This window comes from Salmo trutta, chromosome 11 (assembly GCF_901001165.1).
Source record: "Salmo trutta chromosome 11, fSalTru1.1, whole genome shotgun sequence".
Taxonomy (NCBI): Eukaryota; Metazoa; Chordata; class Actinopteri; order Salmoniformes; family Salmonidae; genus Salmo; species Salmo trutta.
In genome coordinates this window covers 5,902,708-5,924,139 of record NC_042967.1, presented here as the reverse complement: position 1 = coordinate 5,924,139, position 21,432 = coordinate 5,902,708, and the positions used below count along the sequence as shown (strand labels likewise).

Below are 21,432 nucleotides of genomic sequence, written 5' to 3'. Positions count from 1 at the left end.
CCCGCGTTTGGGCGGCGCAGGAGGGGTGGCCCTCCGTTCTTGAGCTTCCAGGAAAGGGAGGAGGCTCGGGGGGATGGGGGGCGGCGTGGGTGGTATGGGGCTATTGGAGGAGGGGGGGCCTTGGGCGAGCCACTCGCCGGTGACGGCCTGCAGACGCCGGGTCTTCACAGGAGGAGGAGGAGGAGGAGGGGTGTGGGGGGAGGGGGGCGTGGAGCGAGGAGGATGGTGGTGATGGTGGGAAGGGGGGGTGGGAGAGCTGTCGAATGGCTCCGGAGGGAGAGAGAGAGAGAGAGAGAGAGAGAGAGAGAGAGAGAAGGGGTATAAAAGAGGAAACTTACACACCAGGAGTGGAGAAAGTGTGAGGGACTGAGGGAAAGAGGAGATGCACACAAACTCATCCACACTGCTAGTCCCTCTGCCATCCAAACCCAACAGTACACTCTCTCCATCTCATTTAATTCTCCAGCACATACACATATTTCACCAGGCTCAAAATGTTCTACATTGGTCTGGGTCCACTTGTGTGACGCCTCTCCGTTAAAGGGATAGTACGGAGAATTTACATATTTAGGTATTTGTTTCCTTACCGTGAAAGCAGTCTGTGGACAAGGAGGGACTGTAATCTACACTCAATATCCCAATTAGCATTGTAATGCTATCCTTTGGGTGGACATGACTTCAGTTTAAGCCACAGCATGTCGACAGCTACTTGAGATGGCATGGTACATATGTAGGTTTCTTAAAGGGGAGGTAGTAGGATCCCTAACACATTTACAGCGCTTTGGAAAAGCTTTACACAACGTCCAGAAAGAGGACAAGTGACAAGAGGTCGCGTAGCTGTGGAAGACTTGCTTGCTCTTTGGGGCTTTAGGCAGGGTATCTTTAACCTGTTATGGCTAGGGGGCAGTATTTTCACGGCCGGATTAAAAACGTACCCGATTTAATCTGATTATTACTCCTGCCCAGAAACTAGAATATGCATATAATTATTAGCTTTGGATAGAAAACACTCCAAAGTTTCTAAAACTGTTTGAATGGTGTCTGTGAGTATAACAGAACTCATTTGGCAGGCCAAAACCTGAGAAGATTCTGTACAGGAAGTACCCTGTCTGACCATTTCTTGCCCTTCTTGATTATCTCTATCCATTACAGAGGATCTCTGCTGTTACGTGACACTTCCTACGGCTCCCATGGGATCTCAGAAGGCGGCAAAAAGCTGAATCGTGGCTTTGCAGGCTCAGGCTGAAAAAACATTAGCGCGTTTGGATAGTGGCCAGTAACAGTACTATGAGACTCAGGCTCGTGCACGAGAGGATAGTATGCTTTTATTTTCTCTCTCTTTGTACGTATACACGCTTTCCCGGTCGGAATATTATCGCTTTTTTACGAGAAAAATGGCATAAAAATTGATTTTAAACAGCGGTTGACATGCTTCGAAGTACGGTAATGAAATATTTAGAAATCTTTTGTCACGAAATGCGCCATGCTCGTGACCCTTATTTACACTTCGGATAGTGTCTTGAACGCACGAACAAAACGCCGCTGTTTGGACATAACTATGGATTATTTTGGACCAAACCAACATTTGTTATTGAAGTAGCAGTCCTGGGAGGGCATTCTGACGAAGAACACCAAAGGTAATCAAACTTTTCTAATAGTAAATCGGAGTTTGGTGAAGGCTAAACTTGCTGGGTGTCTAAATAGCTAGCCCTGTGATGCCGGGCTATCTACTGAGAATATTGCAAAATGTGCTTTCACTGAAAAGCTATTTTAAAATCGGACATATCGAGTGCATAGAGGAGTTCTGTATCTATAATTCTTAAAATAATTGTTATGTTTTTTGTGAACGTTTATCGTGAGTAATTTAGTAAATTCACCGGAGGTTTGCGGGGGGTATGCTAGTTATGAACGTCACATGCTAATGTAAAAAAGCTGGTTTTTGATATAAATATGAACTTGATTGAACAAAACATGCATGCATTGTATAACATAATGTCCTAGGGTTGTCATCTGATGAAGATCATCAAAGGTTAGTGCTGCATTTAGCTGTGGTTTTGTTTTTTGTGACATTATATGCTAGCTTGAAAAATGGGTGTCTGATTATTTCTGGTTGGGTACTCTGCTGACATAATCTAATGTTTTGCTTTCGCTGTAAAGCCTTTTTGAAATCGGACAGTGTGGTTAGATTAACGAGAGTCTTGTCTTTAAAATGCTGTAAAATAGTCATATGTTTGAAAAATGGAAGTTTTCGGATTTTAGAGGACTTTGTATTTCGCGCCACGCCCATCATTGGATATTGGAGCAGGTGTTCCGCTGGCGGAACGTCTAGATGTAAAGCACTGTGACAACTGCTGATGGAAAAAGAGCTTTATATCTATTTTTGGGGTTGATTGATTAAGACTTAAAGGTGGTTTCAGCGATATGACATCATCATACACAGCGGGACAACTTGTTGCTCACTGACATAAAAAAAACACAACAAATCTGCCAAGGCAGACTGTCACTATTGGCTTACTCCAGTTTGGGCCCTCCCCTGAGGCGTGTCCCAACGGTGGCTGAATAGTGTGTTGAAGTGTATAACACTAGTTACAGATCAAGGATCAGCTTCCCCTCCCCCAATCCTAACCTTAACCATTAGTGGGAGAAATGCAAAACTGACCCAAGATCAGCATCTAAGGGCAACTTCACCCTGCACCAGATAACATGTGGCTGGAGTAACTTTGAAAATCAGAGGACGGGCTCATTGTAATAGGTAGAACAGAACGCTATCAAACACCTGTTCCATCCATTACCATGAGCCATCCTCCCTTTCACCGGCCTCCGCTGGTGACTAAATACTGTAACAAGTGATCTGCTCATTGGGCGCTGCACTGTGGCTCCCCTCTGCTTCAGCCTCTGCAGCCTAATGTGTGTATTGTATACTGGAGCAGAAGACAACATTTCCAGTCTTTTCTGGACTAATAAAATCATTCTTCTTCTTCTGTCCCTACCTTGGCGGGCGTGGAGCCCTGTGTCCTGTTGCTGGGGTAGCCGTGTGGGTCTGGGTGGTGGGAGGGGGCGGGGCTCTTGGACGGCGAGCGTTTCACGATGTCTATGTAGGCCACGGGGAAGATGCCCTGCTTGGTGGTGTCTGGGATCTTCCCCTCGTACCAGTTCTGGTCCACCTGTCTCAGCAAGACTACCCGCTCACCCTGCAGATTGCACACGCAGGTGAACAGACACGGACAGACGCACAAATATGTGTGCATATCAACGCACACAAACACAGGAATTTAAGACACTTCAGTGAACAGACATGCGCATTGAATCATGCACAAATCACACCAACACGCACACACACACACACGCACTCCTTACCTTGCGGAGGGACAGTTCCACGTTAGTGTCAGCGTTGAAGTTGTAACGGGCCACCCCCTCCCCGATCTTTTTGACGTGTGCTGGTGGAGGAGGCCTAATCGGTTGCTCTTTCTCTGGCAACGGCATCTTCTGTGTGTGTGTGTTTGGAAAAAGCACGGGGAAAGCATAGGTCAGAGAAGTAGGTGATAACATGCACAACATCATCATTATCATCTGAAACACACAGGTGGGCAGCAGGTAGCCCAGCTGTTAAGAGCCGTGGGCCAGTAACCAAAAGGTCACTTGTTCAAATCCCCAGAGACGGCAAGGTGGAAAAATCTGCCTTGAGCAAGGCTTTTAACCCCCAAACAACAACAACTCTCTGGCGCTGATTCAGCCGGGTTGGGTTAAATGCGGAAGACATTTCGGGTTGAATGCATTCAGTTGACTAGGTATCCCACTTCCCTTTCACCCCACACACACTCAATGCGCTCTACCTCTATGTAGGAGATGGGGAAGATGCCCAGTCGTCCGCGGTGTTCTCCCTCGTACCAGTTGCTGTCGATCTGTCTGATGATGTTGACCCCGTCGCCCTTCTTGAACGTCAGCTCTCTGAAACAACGGTCACAAGATGCTTCTTAAACCCCCAAACACCTGTCTCTATGGGTCGGTTTCCCAGATGAAGCATAGTCCCGAACCAAAAGGATGTCTATTGAAATTGCTTTTCAGTGCAGGACTGGGCTTGGTCCGTGTCTGGTAAACCGGCTACCAATGACATGTATTGATTATATGTGGCCCACGCAGGAATGAAACCCAAAACCCAGGTGTTGGCAGCACTGTGTTATAAGGGTACACGCATTGAGTCATATGGAATCGTCAATGTGACATTGTTAACCAGCCAGGAACTAGTCTCGAGCCCAAACTCTAGGCGTGTTAAGCCGGAACATTGGAACATTTTGGGAGGCAAGCTGGATGTCTAAGAGACTAGCCAAACACCATTTGAGTATGAAGAGCAATGGCAGCAACACTCGTCCATGCATGCCTTTCAAGGTAGGGAAATGATTAAGCAGGCGGATGTGAAGGTAAGAAAGTCTCTGCTTTTTAACCTAAAATTAATTACCCACTGCACCATACCAGTGTCTATAGTACAGTATGTGAACAAAGCAATTTTTTACGTTACGTAGTAAAAAAATAAAGAGGTAGAGTCCTAGAAAACCAATTCATTTTTTTGATAAAAAAATTAATAATAATCCCAATTTTCACTTGTAGACACTGGAATGGGCTGGAGATAACGAATATGAGGTTATTGCCCATTACTGGCCCCCTCAAACTGGCCCCCTCAAAGAAAAGTGGATTGTCTGTTTCAAGCGCCGCGCATGCCCAGCCTACATGCTTCCAAACCAGTGCAGCACACGCCAAGGTCCCTGTATCTCCTCGCCACACGTGCATTTCATTGCATTCAGCCACTCTACTCACTTAGCAGTCTGTGCCTTAAAGTCATATATAGCTCTGGCAGGCTGTTTCTGATGGAGGAGAGAGAAGAGAATGAGTTGGGTCATCTGCTTATGGGAGACCTATGAAGATGGAGATGAGACAGAGGGAGGTAGATAGAGAAAGGGGAGAGAGCAGTTTTGTGTTACCAGATATGATACAATTATGTTGACATGTAAAGCTTATCAGGACAGTGAAACAATTCTTATTGAATCAATCAGCAACTAGGTAGAGAAGAAAACCACCCCTTTGGGCCAGTAGTGTAATAGCATGTTAAAAATAAAATATATCTTCTAAATAGGAGCACCAGTGTTTCCCCTAGAATTGAATAGACGGGGTGTCTAGCTCTTTGGACCCCACCTAAAAGAATGTGGCTTCAATTGAAAATGTTGCAGATTTAATGTGCCCAGCCCGGAAAATAAATGATCTATGGGAAACACTGGGATGTACTGGTTTAGCTAGTCTCGCGATGCTATACTTCCAAAGTCTCATTCATCACTCGGCTATTGGGGCCTCAAAGTTAGTCTGGAAAATCAAAGTTCTGGTTTGGCTACCTCTCTGTCCGGGGTGGCTCGTCTGGTCTGCCCCCCTCCCCCGTCGCTGGTGGTTGTGTTGTACCCCCTGGAGGCATCCTGCTCTGTGAGGGGGAACAGCACAGGGGTCAGGGGTTATCACCAGGGTCAACAAAACAATGTCACCATGGCGATTGGACGACACATGCACAGCGACGTCAGGAGGCACGTTCAGAAAGGCGAAACCGTTACAGCATGGTCAGATAGAAATGTATTGTGCAGAAACTGACATGATCGTCTTTTATGCAGAATATCATGTTGGCTCTATTCGTCACATTTCCCACGGGAGGATTCAGAAGGGTGAAATGTGCAGGTGGACATGCAACACCACAGAGCTGACACAATTGTCTATTCTCCATGATTAAAAGAGGAATGTCTGTTCTATTCAATATATTCTGTGTCTTAGCGTTCTGCAGCGCTGCGCCTCCCTGAGTAAACCACGTTGGTATACGGAATGGGTGATGGTATCATTCAGGGTAGTGATGTCATCCAGGAAATGAGTGTCGGGCAGGAAATTACAAAATCAAATAATGAATGAATTAAAATGCATTTTATTTCCATTTCGGGGGTAAACACATGGTTTGGATAGTGTAGCACAGTATGATTGAAAGGAAAAGCATGCACGTCACAAAACCTGAACAGAACATTTGAACAGAAGAAAACAGAAGGATAAGTCATTTATACCAGGAAGCACATACAGTGAGCTCCAGAAGTATTGGGACACTGTTCCAATACTTAGAAATCACTGGACATTACAAAAACATAATTATCCAATTGATAAATCGTCCATATCGGGACGTCTCATGGTCTGACAAACACCGCTGTAGCTTGTTCCCCTTCCACTGCAGATGCGGAAGGCCGACATACTGTCAGAGGATGCGGTGGATTGAGATGCAGTCCACGCAATATCTCTAGCTTAAACTGACGGATTTCGAAGGGGATTCTTTCATTATGTTACTTTGATTGACGCACGGGTGACTCTTAAGGATTAACCTCAGTCATTGTATCATTTCAAATCCAAAGTGCTGGAGCACAGAGCCAAAACAGCAAAAATGGTGTCACTGTCCCAATACTTTGAGCTCACTGTACATTTCAAAAATATATTAATCCAATTGATAAACCATCCATAACAAATAATAAATACAAGTGGTTAAACATAACAAGGCACATAACAAAGGGGAGGGAAACAATACAGCAAAAACAACAACTGAGAAACAAGCAGCAAAAAGAGATATACGCCAACAATAACACAACCAAACCTAGTCATGGATGGACCGATACATCTCAAAATAATAGGGAACCAAATACAGTCAACAACAAAATCATTTAACCATATAAGGGAATGAAGAGGAAGCATGCGGTCCCTGGGTGTCTTGAGGATGAGCCAATAAGAACAGGGCTTCTTTAACCTCAGCTCTGTTCATTGGCCCATTGCTGGTAGGAGGGAGGTGGTCACAGGCAGGCAGTACTGGGGGAGTCGAGGTGGGAGAGGGACTGAGAGCTGGTGTGTGTGTGTGTGTAGTGTGTGTGTACTGTATGCTCCACCTGCGTTGCCGTTGCCTGGCTCCTCTCCATAGTTGTCATTATTGGAGGCATCGGTATGGCGACTGTAACAGGCACTTAGCGGCGACTGTAGCCGCGGCGACGAGCCGTACCCCGTCGGACTCCCGTCGGGGTACGAGGAGCTTGAGGAAGGACCCCCCTTGCGGCTCGCCCTCTGCCCCCGTAACGAGGAGCTCCTCTCGGGCACATCTGGGAGGATCTCAGCCAGTAGCCTCCGGAGGATGCCATCGTCTGGTAGCCTAGCGCCGCTCCGGCCTCGCTCCGCTTGGATGTGTTCATAGATATCCCTCAAGGCCGCATCCAAAGCTTCATAGACGGCTTCTTTAGACTTGGGCCTGGTACTTCGACCTCCACTACTTCTTCTCGAAGTGGGTGGAGAATCACCCTTTTTCCTCCGGAAAGGCACAGGACTGACGAGGAAGGCCAGCTTGGACATCCCCTGCTGGGTTTGGGCTGCTTGGGACGAGGGGGGTAGAGCATGGTGGTCCCCTCCGTTCCCTCCCCTTCCGCCGTGTCTGGTTTGCTGTGTCTGGGGGGGTTTCTGCCGGAGATCCTGGCGGGCCCGCTCCCGCTCGTGGCGCAGCATGGTGGTGAAGCGGGTGTTGGAGGCCGGGCAGCGTCCTTTACACGAGCTGATGAGGTGACGGTGCTGGTAGCCCTGACCCTGACCGAGAGACTGATGACTGGGGTTGTGGTGGCTGTGGTGGTGGCGAAGGTGGTGGTGGGAGGAGGGGCCGTAGAAGCTCTCGACTGACGAGGTGAGCGAGCAGTGGTCAAAGTCACTCTCGCTGCAGAAGGAGGATCCTTCGACTTGGACAAAGTCACTGAGGTCCGAGGCGGCTGCATCCTGCTCAGACTCAGAGTACTCGGCCCCCGGGACAGCGGCCCGTCGATAAACGAGGGGGTCGGGAAAATCGTGGGGGTCCAGGGCGAGGCGGGGCTGACCCTCGGGCGGGCTCCTTGCACCCTGGTGAGCGTGATGGTGGTCCAAAGCGTGATGGGACGTCCCGTTCCCATTCCCGTTGTTAATGTCCTCTTCCAGCAGAGACTCAATGGAGAAACGCCGTTTGGGGTACCCGGGTGTCTCCCTGCCCCCGCCGCCTCCTCCCCCGCTACTACTGGCGCGGGATGATGACCCGCCGGGCGTGGTTGCGCCAGACGGGACCTCGCTATCTCCCAAGTCGGGCATGGACTTGGACTTCTGGATGAGTTGCTCGTATGTGGAGATGCGCGTTGGCACCGTATCGCGAGGGACCTCCAGGCCCCACGACGGCCCCCAGGGGGAGAGTTTTCGGGGGAAGAGGTGCGGCTGGCGCTCCAGCTCCAGGATGCGGGCACGGACCGAGCGGATGACGTCAGAGGGCAGCAGCTGGGCGCGGTCGATGTGGTGCATCTTGCGGTAGAGCTTCAGGAAGCCTGGCGCGTCGTGGGCACGTCGCCGGTGCGGGCGAGGCAAGGAGCGGGTAGAGGACGATGCGGTTTGCCCCAATGGGTTGTCGAATACCAGTGATCCGGCGCTCTCCGAACGGGTAGCCTTGTGCCTGCCGGTGCCGCCCGGGTGCCCGTCGTTGAGCAGGTTGTCACAGCTACGCGACCTCAGCTTTGCGGGCGAGGGCGGCGCGTCTTTGGCGCTTCTCCATGTCTCGGTGTCCTGCCGCCGCGTTTGCCAGCCATTCTTGAAGCAGGTGACGTGCTTGAGGGGTGAGGAGGAGGCGCCCCCCGGGTTGGCACCGTCGTCGTAGCGACGGTGGGTGAGGTTGGAGGGCACGGGGGAGAGAGGGGAGCGGAGGTACGGGCCCGGGGAAGAGCTCAAACGGGGGGAGCAGGTCATGTCGCACGCCTCCCCACCTTTCAGACGATCCCATAAACCAGAGCAGCGTGGTAGAGGGGAAAAGAGGAGGAGAGGATATTAACCGCAAAGAGAGTGAGAGGAAGAGAAAGAAATAGAGAGAGGGAGAAATAGACGCTATAACAGAGCACTTTAACATACTGTAGCCTTCATCATGCAATGGTGGAGAGGGGGTGAGAACGAGAGAGAAGCTAAAACAGAGCACTTGAACATCAGTTCCATTGTGCCAATCACAGAGCACAATGGTGGAGAGAGAGATTTACAATTACACATCTCACATACTTTTCACGATATACTGTACACAGTGCACAAAACATTAAGAACACCTGCTCTTTCTATGACTGATCCAGGTTAAAGCTATGATCCCTTATTGATGTCACTTGTTAAATCCACTTCAATCAGTGTAGATGAAGGGGAGGAGACAGGTTAAAGAAGGATTTTTAAGCCTTGAGACATGGATGGTGTATGTGTGCCATTCAGAAGGTGAGTTGGTAGAGCATGGTGTTTGCAACACCAGGGTTGTGGGTTCGATTCCCACGGGGGACCAATACGGAGAAAAAAAATGTATGAAATGTATGCATTCACTACTGTAAGTCGCTCTGGATAAGAGCGTCTGCTAAATGACTAAAATGTAAATGGGCAAGACACTGCAACGCTGCTGCGTTTTTCACATTCAACAGTTTCTATAAACAGCATGTGCAAATGAGGTAGGATAAGAGAGGTAAGGCAATAAATAGGCCATGGTGGCGAAGTAATTACAATATAGCAATTAAACAGTGGAATGTTAGCGCTGGGCTAGGACAAAAATGTGCACCCCCTGAATTGGACTGAGAAACACTGAGTTAGAACGTTCCCATTAGCTCGTGGAACATGGTCGTTTGTTTACAGTGTCAACACAAGGCTATTTAGACTGGGCTGGATGCTCCTTGACCTGGAAGAGGCCCTCAGCATAGCGTGAGAAGAGGAGATTTGTCTCTCAGTGGGCTTGTGTACGATCTGATTGCTGTCGGGCATAGAGTGAGTGAGCACAGAGAATGTGTGTGTGTGTGTGTGTGTGTGTGTATGTGTGTGCGAGCATGTGTGTTTATGAATGCTTGTACATCTGCAAGGGAGAGGTTGTTAAGATTGAGTTTGTTTTTGTGTGTGTGCGTTTGAAAATGCTTATACATCGGAAGAGAGGGAGGTTGATTGTATTGAGTGTGTGTGTGTGTGTGTGTGTGTGTGTGTGTGTGTGTGTGTGTGTGTGTGTGAGAGTGCTTATACATCGGAAGAGAGGGAGGTTGATTGTATTGAGTGTGTGTGTGTGTGTGTGTGTGTGTGTGTGTGTGTGTGTGTGTGTTTGAGAGTGCTTATACATCGGAAGAGAGGGAGGTTGATTGTATTGAGTGTGTGTGTGTGTGTGTGTGTGTGTGTGTGTGTGTGTGTGTGTGTGTGTGTGTGTGTGTGTGTGTGTGTGTGTTTGAGAGTGCTTATACATCGGAAGAGAGGGAGGTTGATTTTATTGAGTGTGGGTGTGTATCCTTTATGGGTTTCTCATTCATGGTCGGTTTCCTCAGGGTGCAGGCTCTATAGTGATCCAGTGTGTGCATGTGTGTATATGCCTATTTATGTGTGAGTGTGTGTGTGCACATAGGTCTCTCTGTTTGCATTGTGTGTGTGTGTGTGTGTGTGTGTGTGTGTGTGTGTACCTTTGGCTCTGGAAGGGGAGGACAGGGAGGAGTGGATGGCAGGTTTCTTCAGTGTGCTGCCTTTGTAGGGGTCCAGTGTTTGTGAATGTATGTACATTATGTATGTACCAGTATGTATGTATATGTATATATATATATATATATCTGTGTGTGTACCTTTGGCTCTGGAGGGGGAGGAGGGGGAGGAGCGTGTGGCTGGTTTCCTCAGTGTGCTGCTGCCTCTGTAAGGGTCCAGTTGTTTTGGGGAGACCTGGTTCTTGCCCTGGTCACCCGAAGGCTCCGACTTCCTCCTCTTCCTGTAGTCACTGGCAGCACTGGAACACAAAGTGATAGGACACACACTTTTAAAGCCACATTCCACAGTCTGTCACCTGTTCAGTCATTATTTCTAAATCAGTTATTACTTCAAGGGAGAAAGTAAGTTCCCAAATAATTCGAACAGGTTTCAGCCCAACGAAAGCCCCACCACTTTGTTTGGTTCAAAACAAGACACGTTGGGAAATGTATGCCACCTAGTCTCACACTTCAATTACTATTTCAATTCAAGGAAATATTACAGATTGTTCCTTTGACCCAGTTCATATAATATTCTGGGTTATAATTCCCTCTGGTATAATAGCGTTCATCGCCCTTTTGTGGTTCAACAAAGAGACCCTTAGCAAGGAACAAAAGAAAGTGGGAAAATAGACCTTTAAAAGAACAAAGCTAAGTTGTTGAACTTGACTAATTCATGAAAACGTCATCACCGTCAATTCAATTCACATTAGGATGATGGAGCACGACTGCTATTGCTCCTTAAAAATGCCCTAGACCTGCGCCGACTCCGGACTACACATGACCCCTGGCGACGAGAGAGTCGAGCCCGGGTTCGGCCGACTGGCTGTGCCTTTCCTATATGTAAACCTCTCCCAATCTAACTCTCAACTGCCCTGTCAATACATTTTTTTTAAAGCCTTCAGATCAAGACTTCTAGTGTGGGTTAAAACGGCTACTAGTCTTTCAACTACACCGAATACAATCCCAGTCAGTCTTCCCTGAATAACATCCTCTTTTCAACCATCCCATTCACTCGGAGCAAATCGAACTGATTAAGCCTAGCATCGGTGAAAGGGAATGGGAGGAGGAGAGGAGAAGAGAAGGGGGACAGGGTTGAAGGACAGAATCAATAGGCTGAGTGGATAATGTATGCAGGGTTGGGGAGTGGGTGTGTGTGTGTGTGTGTGTGTGTGTGAGTCACCCGTCACACACATATTGACACAAACCTACACCGACGTATGTTCAATCAACAGAGCTACAAAACACTGACTGTCCTTGTGAAGGAAATAATATGAGAGGGAGAGAGAGAGAGAGAGAGAGAGAGAGAGTGTTTGGGACGCCGCACCGCTAAACTACATGGCCTACTGCTGGTGTGAAAGAAAGAGTGAGAGGGAGGAGGGGGAGAGAGCAATGCAGAGAATAAGAGAGAGAGAGAGAGAGAATGAGAGAGAGAGAGAGAGAGAGAGAGAGAGAGAGAGAGAGAGAGAGAGAGAGAGGGGGAATTGAAGACTCACCCCGCCGGCCTCTCTGGAACCCGGTCAGCAGTCGGAGTGAAGTACAGCGACGTCTGAAAGAGGGCAGACAACAAAAGGGAGGGAGAGGAAGAGTGAGCGCCGCACGGACAAAGACTGGTGGAGGAGGCGGCGGTACACACAATGCTCAGCTCGCACGCCGCCGCGGCGCCACGCTCAAAACGCTCCCCCGGCTGACGGCATGACCGAGGTAGGTTCCACATGGCGTGTGTATGGAAGCTCGGATGGGCCTACCGGTGGCGCTGAGAGCTGTGACCGCTGATTCTGTTGAACTCTGACCTTGGTCTGTTTGAGGGGTTCTTTCAGGAGGGAGAAAGGGCACGTGAATCACTAAAGGGGAAAGCGAGAGAGGAGCTCTTTCACGCTTTGAGATTAAGACGCGCCCCCGGAAGACCCGAAATGGACTCTTTGGATCATTGGACTGGCTCCATGTGGTAACAAAGCATAAAGCTACAGACCTGAGCCCCGTGCTGATCTAGGATCAGGTCCTCTCTGTCTATATCATCTTATTTGTTTTGATTCCAACAGGAAAACTGACCCTAGATCAGCAGATACATATTGAATAGCAAAGCTGACCTATTCAAATATGAGCTTTACATCTGACATGATATACATGGGTTGACAGCAACCTTTACAATTTATACAGTCTTGAGATTCACATCAATAATAAGCTGTCAACAGACCAATTAGATAGTGATATAGCGAGAGAGAGAGATAGATACATTGATAGACATAATTGATAGACAAGAGAGAGATCATGATTAGAGTACATTTTTCACGAGTATATTGGAAATACATAAGTGCAGTACTATTTATGCTGTTATATTTAAGCAATAAGGCACGAGGGGGTGTGGTATATGGCTAATATACCACGGCTAAGTGCTGTTCTTGGGCACAACACATCGCGGAGTGCCTGGACACGACCCTTAGCCGTGGTATATTGGCCAAATATCTCAAACCCCCAAGGTGCCTTATTGCTATTATTAACTGGCTACCAATGTAATTAAAGCAGTAAAAATACATGTTTTGTCATACCTGTGGTATACAGTCTGATATACCATGGCTGTCAGCCAATCAGCATTCAGGGCTCAAACCACCCAGTTTATAATGAAGACATAAGGCCCGAAGAGGTGTGCTATATGCCAATATACCACGGCTAGGGGCTGTTCTTATGCACGACACAACGTGGAGTGTCTGGACAGAGCCCTTATATTGACCATATACCACAAACCCCTGAGGTGCTTTATTGCTATTATAAACCGGTTACAAATGTAATTAAAACTGCCAATCACCATTCAGGGCTCGAACCCCCCAGTTTATACCTAGTAATAACACACTGAAATGAGTCACTAGCAGAGAGGCCATTGTAAATACAGGCAGTTGAAGATGCAATAAAGAGATGACTATGACTGATAAATGACACATGACTGATATGGATGCTGAAAGATGAAAATGTCCTGCTATGGTGTACTATACATGGTGACAACTGTCCCCATCAGTCCTCTAGTGACATAGGTACAGTGTAATTACAATGTAGGTACATATTGTGCCTGTGTCGACGTGAGGTGGCATAATAAAATGTATAGTCACAGTAAGCATGGTAGTTTTCATCCAAATCACACAACATGTAGGTGAACAGTAATAAAGCAATTTAAGACTACAGTTGATTAGCAAGGTTTGCGTTAAACTCTGCTTGTACTCTCTTGCCAACTCCTTATGGAATTGCCGTGCCTAGGGTTGCAAAAGTCCAGTCTCTTTTCCCAAATTCCCTAGGTTTTCCAGAAATCCTGGTTAGAGGATTCCCGGATTTCCTGCTTCTTCCCTTGATATTCCAGGAATCTTCCATCCAGGATTTCTGGAAAATTTAGGGAATTACTAGGATTTTGCAGCCTTAGTCATGCCTAACGAGTTTGGCATGACAAGGAGTTGGCAAAACAGCACAGAATTATCTAGAACCGGGCTATTCAACTTCCACCCAATCCTCCCATTCCCACAATGCTGATGAATGCCATGAATGGCAATGTTTACCTCGGTGAGTCGGCCAGGGCAGATGTCTGGATTATAATCCAGCCGTTTTTTAGGAGGCTTGAGCCCCAAGCAGCGGTGAGGAGGAAGAGGAGGAGGAGGAGGTGAAGATGGAGGAGAGGCAGTGGCGTCATGGGGGAGAGAAAACGAGGCGGAGAGAGGAAAGTGACATCCGTTAGAGCACAGAGGAACTGAAGACTGACGAGTTTCAGACACGCTGCACACACACACACACACGCAAAAGCATATTATGCACACAAACACACATTGCAGTTATGATTAAGCCAATTTGAACAAATCTAGTACATTATGTGAGCTCCAACACACACTCACTACTGCTAGGCACATCTACAAACCCATAACCAAAGCAACACACACGCACGGGCACACACACACACACACACACACACACACACACACACACACACACACACACACACACACACACAGACATGCGGATTGTGAGAGCAAGAGGCAGAAAGCAGAGTGAAAGGGCATATATGCACTACAGTGTAGTGATTCGGTTGTGAAGACAGACTAGCTAAAACATGACGTTGGTGGAACCATCCCTCTCAAAACTAACCTCCAGCCATGCGCATTAAGGAACCTTTTCTATGTTCTCTAGGGTTTATTCAGTGGTGGGGTCAGAGTGCAAAATAAAGAATATTACAGCTAGAAATGTGGTATTGAAATCTGACCGTTCCTAATTCTGCATGACATCAGAGGCGTGTCTTTTCTAGACTGCATATTTCTAGCTGAACATTCCCGAATAAAGTCAATTTCCTCGACCTAACAACAGACCAACTTAGAACAAACAGAGTGTTTCTCGCCCTTCTCCCCAAAGTGTGCACTTGTACACTTCCTCTCATGGATTTCCAAAGGAATGGGACTGGTGCAAGGAATATGGTGGAACACGGGATCTCAATCCAGCCCAAGTTTAAACCAATCCAATACCTTTAATCCCTTAGGTCGCCGAAAGTTTAGGAGGAGTGAACGAGTCGACACTTTTGGAGAAGGGGTAGGAACCAAAATGTCTAAACTAGCAAACAGAAAGGAAACCACACAAGCTACAACATACAAGAGGAGCATGAAGAACGGTGCAGAACGATGCTCTGACCAGATGCTGCTGATTCATTTGTCGATTTTAGCATGTTATTTCGATTGATCTCTGTTCTGCTCAGTTCTACCAACTGCTCCACTAGCAACGGTAAGCACACACTGCAAAAGAACCTGCATTTTGTTTGTGAAAAATAGGAAATTATACAATGTAGGAAAAGAGGTCCCCCCCTTTGTAGGAGGATTTTGTGATAAAAAAAAAAAAAAGACCAATCCATATTAATTTGGGACTTCCGTTTTGTTTTGCAGTGTTTACGAGCTTTCAACGTGTCGCAGGGCCAGCTGATAACGAGACAGCCACACTACGCAAAACCAACTCACCAAGACGCAGAGACACAAGCAGACCAGTCACAAGGAGCTACACACAACAGGCGACCACCACAGCCCCCAGCACCCAACAGCATGCCGAAGCAACTACAACAGGAAGGACCCCCAGGCTCCGCTCCTGGAGAGCTACTGGCACGCAGGCCTTTGTTCCAACTCAGCACTAACACACCTGATTCGGGCCAGTCTCTGTCCAGACTGAAGACCGATTATGCGCCCGTGCTGCGTTGCGAAATAAAACAAACAGCCTTTCGTGTGAATCAGGTGTGTTACTGCTGGGCTGGAACAAAAGCCTGCATACCCACTAGCTCTCCAGTCCGAGAGTTGGACGACTCCTGGACTACATTATTCCCACCCAGCTACAGTGGGGTGAAGACTTAACGGGTAGAGGGGAGTGGGGGGAGAGGGGGGTATTCCTAAGGCGGAGGGTGCCTAGGTGGGAGTTACGGACCCTCACTTACCGGACGGCCGAACTCCAGCTCGGAAAAGAACTTATACCAAGGCTCGTTCTCTAAATCTATGTCATCTGGGTTTAGCTTATAGGTCTGGAGAGAGCGGAGGGTGACAGAGAAAGAGGGAGGGAGAGAGAGGAGGAACAGAAAGCACAGAGAGAAATATGGATCTCATGGTTAGGATAGGGTGTGCAGCGCAAAGCTGCAGAGGTTGATGGGTAAAAAAGGGTGGGTCCAGATTGAGAGTTTAACACCAGGGTAAAGAGACAAAAACAGTGTTGCTAACCAGGGCACACACCGTTACACCCCCCCCAAATTTTTTTTTTTTGAGGCGAACTATGACGCTTGTCAAATAGAAAATATTGATGTGCAATTCATTTTACTCGGTTACTTTTCATATTTCTCATTCAAATAATGGAAAAAGGGATAAAAAGTTGAATGGGTTGAAGGAGAATGGTCAATCAAATTGAGTGCTAAAGACATAACATTGGCTCATAAAGTGTCCGGAGGCTAAGAAGCTAAACTGCGTCACCATCCCCTGAACAGTCCTGTATGAAAAGTGTCTTTGCTGCCTTTAGTGTGTGACAACACACATGTTCTCCTCACCAGTCACTCACTATAAAGCACCAAACCAGAGCAGAAAAAAAAGTGTTGTAATGTTTAAACTACTCCAGCAGAGGGCGATATCTTCCTGTCATAAGCCCTATTCAACTGTGGTTCATTTCGGCAGACCTGGGCCAAACATTTCAGATAGAAATCCCATGGATAGAGCCAACGTGATTCCTTAGTCTACATGTCAGAGAGTCACGTTTGTTCTACAAAGCATGTTTCTATCCGAACATTCCAAAAACGTTAGGTCCTGCTGAACTCGCCCCAGTTGAGCGCAATAGCGTTGTGTGCGCCGTTCGTCAACAGTCTTCGAGGTTTGTTTGCTCTCGTTTGGTCGGTGTGGCGGCGTGTGACCTGATCAATATGGTTATGACCATTCTGAACTCCAAACTTGTGCAGCACATCATACAAAATCGCCCTCTGGGAAATGACAATCACAACATTCAACTGATTGTTCAGAACAGCACCGTATCAATTGAATTAAACGTTGCACACCACTTCATCCTGCTGAACTTAATATTAAAGTTCACTTTTATACCTGGAGCAAAACTCACCTTAACTGAACATCCAGAAACTCTCGCTCTCCTACCTCCTCTCCTGAAGGACTACAGCTAGAAGGACTCCTACACACCAGTCCTGGGGCTTATTCCTCAGTCACTTTCAATGAGGTTTACCTCGGAGCAGAGGGGTGATTCACTGCAGTGCCCAGCACACTGCAGGCCGGCTGTGACATTTACCACCCCAGTGTCTACTGGGAAATGTAGTTTTTGAGCTGCTGGGGGAAAAGGCTGCCCACTTTTATTGGAGATCTTGGAAGTGCTTTTTGTATTGGACTTGCAAATCAGCTACTTTAGCTCAGGAAGAGGTGAATTGCACTGTGGAGGGGAGTGTAGTCTCACTGATATCTCTCTGTCTAATTGGAGTATATCTGACCTCCTTAGGGGGTCCATAAAATGAATCGGAAGGAGCTGAACGGGAGGCGGCTCTATGTGCGCCGTGCCCAGAAGAAAGTAGAGCACTAGACGTCTACAAAGGTCAACCAGCTACCCCCCTCTGGCTACTTCATGCCACAAAGCCAGAACACTGGTGCCTTTTACCAGCTGGCTCAGCTGAGCCCCAGCCCTCGTTCGATGACCCGCGTCTAGCAGCTATTTAAAGGGATACTTTGGGATTTTGGCAATGAGTCAGACGAACACGTGTGATACCTTTTTTATGTCACTGTGTCCAGTACGATGGAAGTTAGAGGTAGTTTTGCGAGTGAATGGTAACTAGAGTTAGCTCAATGACTGGAAGTCTATGGATACAGTATCTGCTAGCATGCTAGTAGCTACCCACAGACTTCCAGTCTTTGCGCTCACTGGCAGTGATCAGACTACAATCCAAGAAGTGGACCACAAGATGTTAATAACAGCCTTCTTCATGGAAAGCCATATCCAGACAGAGGTGTGGATGTGTGGGAACTAGTTTTTCCATCAGCACGACCAGAAACACACACACACGAAGGTGATGTGACGAAGGCTAGAAACATGGTTTATGGTGGCTTTCTTAGAGAGAAACAGGGAAAGAGACAGCGTAGTTGGGATGCATAAGGGAGCCTATAGCTCACCCTGCATTATACACTTCCCTGACTCAGTGCTATTCCCCCACGCCTGCTCCTCTCCTCTCCCTGTGCTCTACTTGGATTAATTCCCACATTAGGCTGCGTGCCAAATGGCTCCCTATTCCCTACACTATAGGGCAGATGACCCGGACTTTGAATAACACTGCTATAGGGATTTGGGTGCCCGGCAGGAAGCAATGTAGTTCTGGAGAACCTGTCTAAAGACATTAAAAGGGACAATACAACCGTTTTTATCTCAATATCAAATCATTTCTGGGTAACAATTAAGTACCATACTGTGATCGTTTTTCAATTCAAATGTTCAAAAATAGCTTCTTAGCAAAGAGCAATTTCTCAAGCAAGACATTAGCTAGCTGTCTGGGAAGGGTCTGAGTGGGGAAGGGAAAACTGAAAACAAACTGTTATTGGCAACTCTTTCTTATTGGTGTATTAACTAATTTACCGCCTGGTGATGTCACCAGGCAGACCAAAACTCCATCCCACCAAAACAGGCAGAAATTTCAGGCAGCCTTTTCAAACAGCTCTTACACTAAAAGGGCATTATCATAATTTCCACAATTTCAGTTTTATTCCATCTTCATAGTGTGGAAATATATATAAAACACAGGAAAATCATGTTTATGATTGCAGAAACTAAACACATTTTGACTGCTTTAAGCTAAACAACATCCTTAACTTCAGAAGAGTTCCCTCTTTCATCCCCGTGATCCTTTACCTCCCTCTCTTTCTCCTAACCGATCACCCTCAAGTCCATAGAGCAGACAGACTAGCACGTGGGTGGCCGATCCTCCTCATGGAGAGCTACCCTCCTCCAAGACGTCGCTCCAAACCGAATCAGGTGGGTTTACAACAGGGTTGGAGCAAAACCCTGCCTAGCGACAGGATCTCCAGGAGGGTTGGCCAGTCCAATACAGCTCATACAATATACAACTCTCTCTCACTTCACCTCTTGCCCTCAATTCCATGTAGCAAATAGCCCCAGCCTCACCAATATAATGGGTGACAGACAGACAGGGAGTGAAAAGAAGTTTCCAACCCTTTGGCTTTGTGGTCCATTTCATTTTTTTTTTAAAGGTCACTGAAATGCTTTATGAGGAAACCCTAGAGAAAGTAAATGATATAAAAATCATATTCTACAACGGGTTGGTCAAAATAAGCATTGTGATTGGTTGAGACGCGTTCTAAGGCATACTAAATAAACAGTTCGGCACAGGTAAGCCTTTGACGCCAAAACAGGCATCTTGTTATCTGCTCCATCTGAGAAATCCCTGCGCATCCACTGTACCATCAGCCCAGCCAGCCAATCCATTAACTTGATCTCCACTGTAAAAAGCATCTAGACAATATTTCCCCTTGCTCCTAGCCTACACAATTGCTTTATTTGGGCACAACACCTCCGCTTTAGTTTGACAGCATCAGGAAGGTGATTGCGTGAAACGGAAACCATTTAAAAGGAGTGAACACTGTCTGTTGAATAAATTAAAATGGGTACACTTTATGAAAATCTAAATATAAGCTTGCTTCTAGGCCTACAGTGCGCCTTCGGAAAGCATTCAGACCCCTTGACTTTTTCCACATTTTGTTACGTTACAGCCTTATTCTAAAATTAATTAAATTATTAGTTTTTTACTAATCAATCTACACACAATACCCCATAATGACAAAGCAATACTTTTGCCAAATTTATAATAAAAATAAATACATGGAAATTTGACATTTACATAACTATTCAGACTCTTTACTCAGAACTTTGTTGAAGCACCTTTGGCTGCAATTACAGCTTCGAGTCTTTCTGGGTATGAGGCTACATGCTTGGCACACCTGTATTTGGGGAGTTTCTCCCATTTTTCTCTGCAAATCCTCTCAAGCTTTGTCAGGTTGGATGGGGAGTGTTGCTGCACAGCTATTTTCAGATCTCTCCAGAAACGTTCGATCGGGTTCAAGTCCGGGCTCTGGCTGGACCACTCAAGGACATTCAGAGACTTGTCCTGAAGTCACCCCTGTGTTGTCTTGGCTGTGTGCTTAGGGTCGCTGTCCTGTTGGAAGATGAACCTTCACCCCAGTCTGAGGTCCTCAGCGCTCTGGAGCAGGTTTTCATCAAGGATCTCTGTATTTTGCTCAGTTCATCTTTCCCTCGATCTTAGTCTCCCAGTCCCTGCCACTGAAAAACATCCCCACAGCATGATGCTGCCATCACCATGCTTCACCATAGGCATGGTGCCAGGTTTCCTCCAGACGTGACGCTTGGCATTCAGGCCAAAGAGTTCAATCTTGGTTTCATCAGACCAGAGAATGTTGTTTCTCATGGTCTGAGATTCCTTTAGGTGCCTTTTGGCAAACTCCAAGCGGGCTGTCATGTGCCTTTTAATGAGGAGCAGCTTCCGTCTGGCCACTCTACCATAAAGGCCTGATTGGTGGAGTGCCCAGAGATGGTTGTTCTTCTGGAAGGTTCTCCCATCTCCACAGAGGAACTCTAGAGCTCTGTCAAAGTGACCATCGAGTTCTTGGTCACCTCCCTGACCAAGGCCCTTCTTCCCCGATTGCTTAGTTTGGAAGCTCTAGGAAGAGTCTTGGTGGTTCCAAACTTCTTCTATTTAAGAATGATGGAGGCCACTGTGTTCTTGGGGACATTCAATGCTGCAGAAATGTTTTGGTACTCTTTCCCAGATCTGTGCCTCGACATAATCCTGTCTCGGAGCTCTACGGACAATTCCTTCAACCTCATGGCTTGGTTTTTGCTCTGACATGCGCTGTCAACTGTGGACCTTATATAGACAGGTGTGTGCCTTTCCAAATCAAGTCCAATCATTTGAATTTACCACAGGTGGACTCCAATCAAGTTGTAGAAACATCAAGGATGATCAATCGAAACAAGATGCACCCGAGCTCAATTTCGAGATTCAAACTTGTTTTCGCTTTGTCATTATAGGGTATTTTGTGTAGATTGATGAGGGAAAAAGGTAATTTAAACAATTGTAAAATAAGGCTGTAACAAAATTAGAAAAAGTTCCCTAAAAGAGCATCTATATCATTCATATTCCAAGGCCACTACCTTTCTAAAAATACCCCTTTTGAGGATACATCCCCCTCGAGCTTAAAAATAACACTTACATAATTGCTTTCCTACTCAACCTTAACAAGCATATCCGCCCAAAATAGCAGTAAGTTAGACCACTTCAGAACACGTAATAGAAATGTGTTTATCCCTCTAATGGTTC

General features: G+C 46.9%; 1 protein-coding gene across 9 annotated transcripts in view; it reads right to left on the bottom strand.

The window, feature by feature from the left end:
• Nucleotides 1–21,432, bottom strand: part of LOC115202135 (sorbin and SH3 domain-containing protein 2) — a 91,117-nt gene that overhangs the window by 5,732 nt on the left and 63,953 nt on the right. For 7 of the 9 annotated variants that reach the window (XM_029766055.1, XM_029766062.1, XM_029766064.1 and 4 more), the window contains 10 exons: nt 15,994–16,077; nt 14,096–14,152; nt 12,050–12,102; nt 10,656–10,813; nt 6,945–8,810; nt 5,382–5,464; nt 4,813–4,910; nt 3,834–3,948; nt 3,358–3,486; nt 2,991–3,191 (listed from right to left, as the gene is read on the bottom strand). In XM_029766055.1, the coding sequence (XP_029621915.1) occupies nt 2,991–3,191; nt 3,358–3,486; nt 3,834–3,948; nt 4,813–4,910; nt 5,382–5,464; nt 6,945–8,810; nt 10,656–10,813; nt 12,050–12,102; nt 14,096–14,152; nt 15,994–16,077 (2,844 nt within the window). The remainder of the gene's footprint in view (nt 1–2,990; nt 3,192–3,357; nt 3,487–3,833; nt 3,949–4,812; nt 4,911–5,381; nt 5,465–6,944; nt 8,811–10,655; nt 10,814–12,049; nt 12,103–14,095; nt 14,153–15,993; nt 16,078–21,432) is intronic. The other 2 variants (XM_029766059.1, XM_029766063.1) reach the window with 2 other exon arrangements.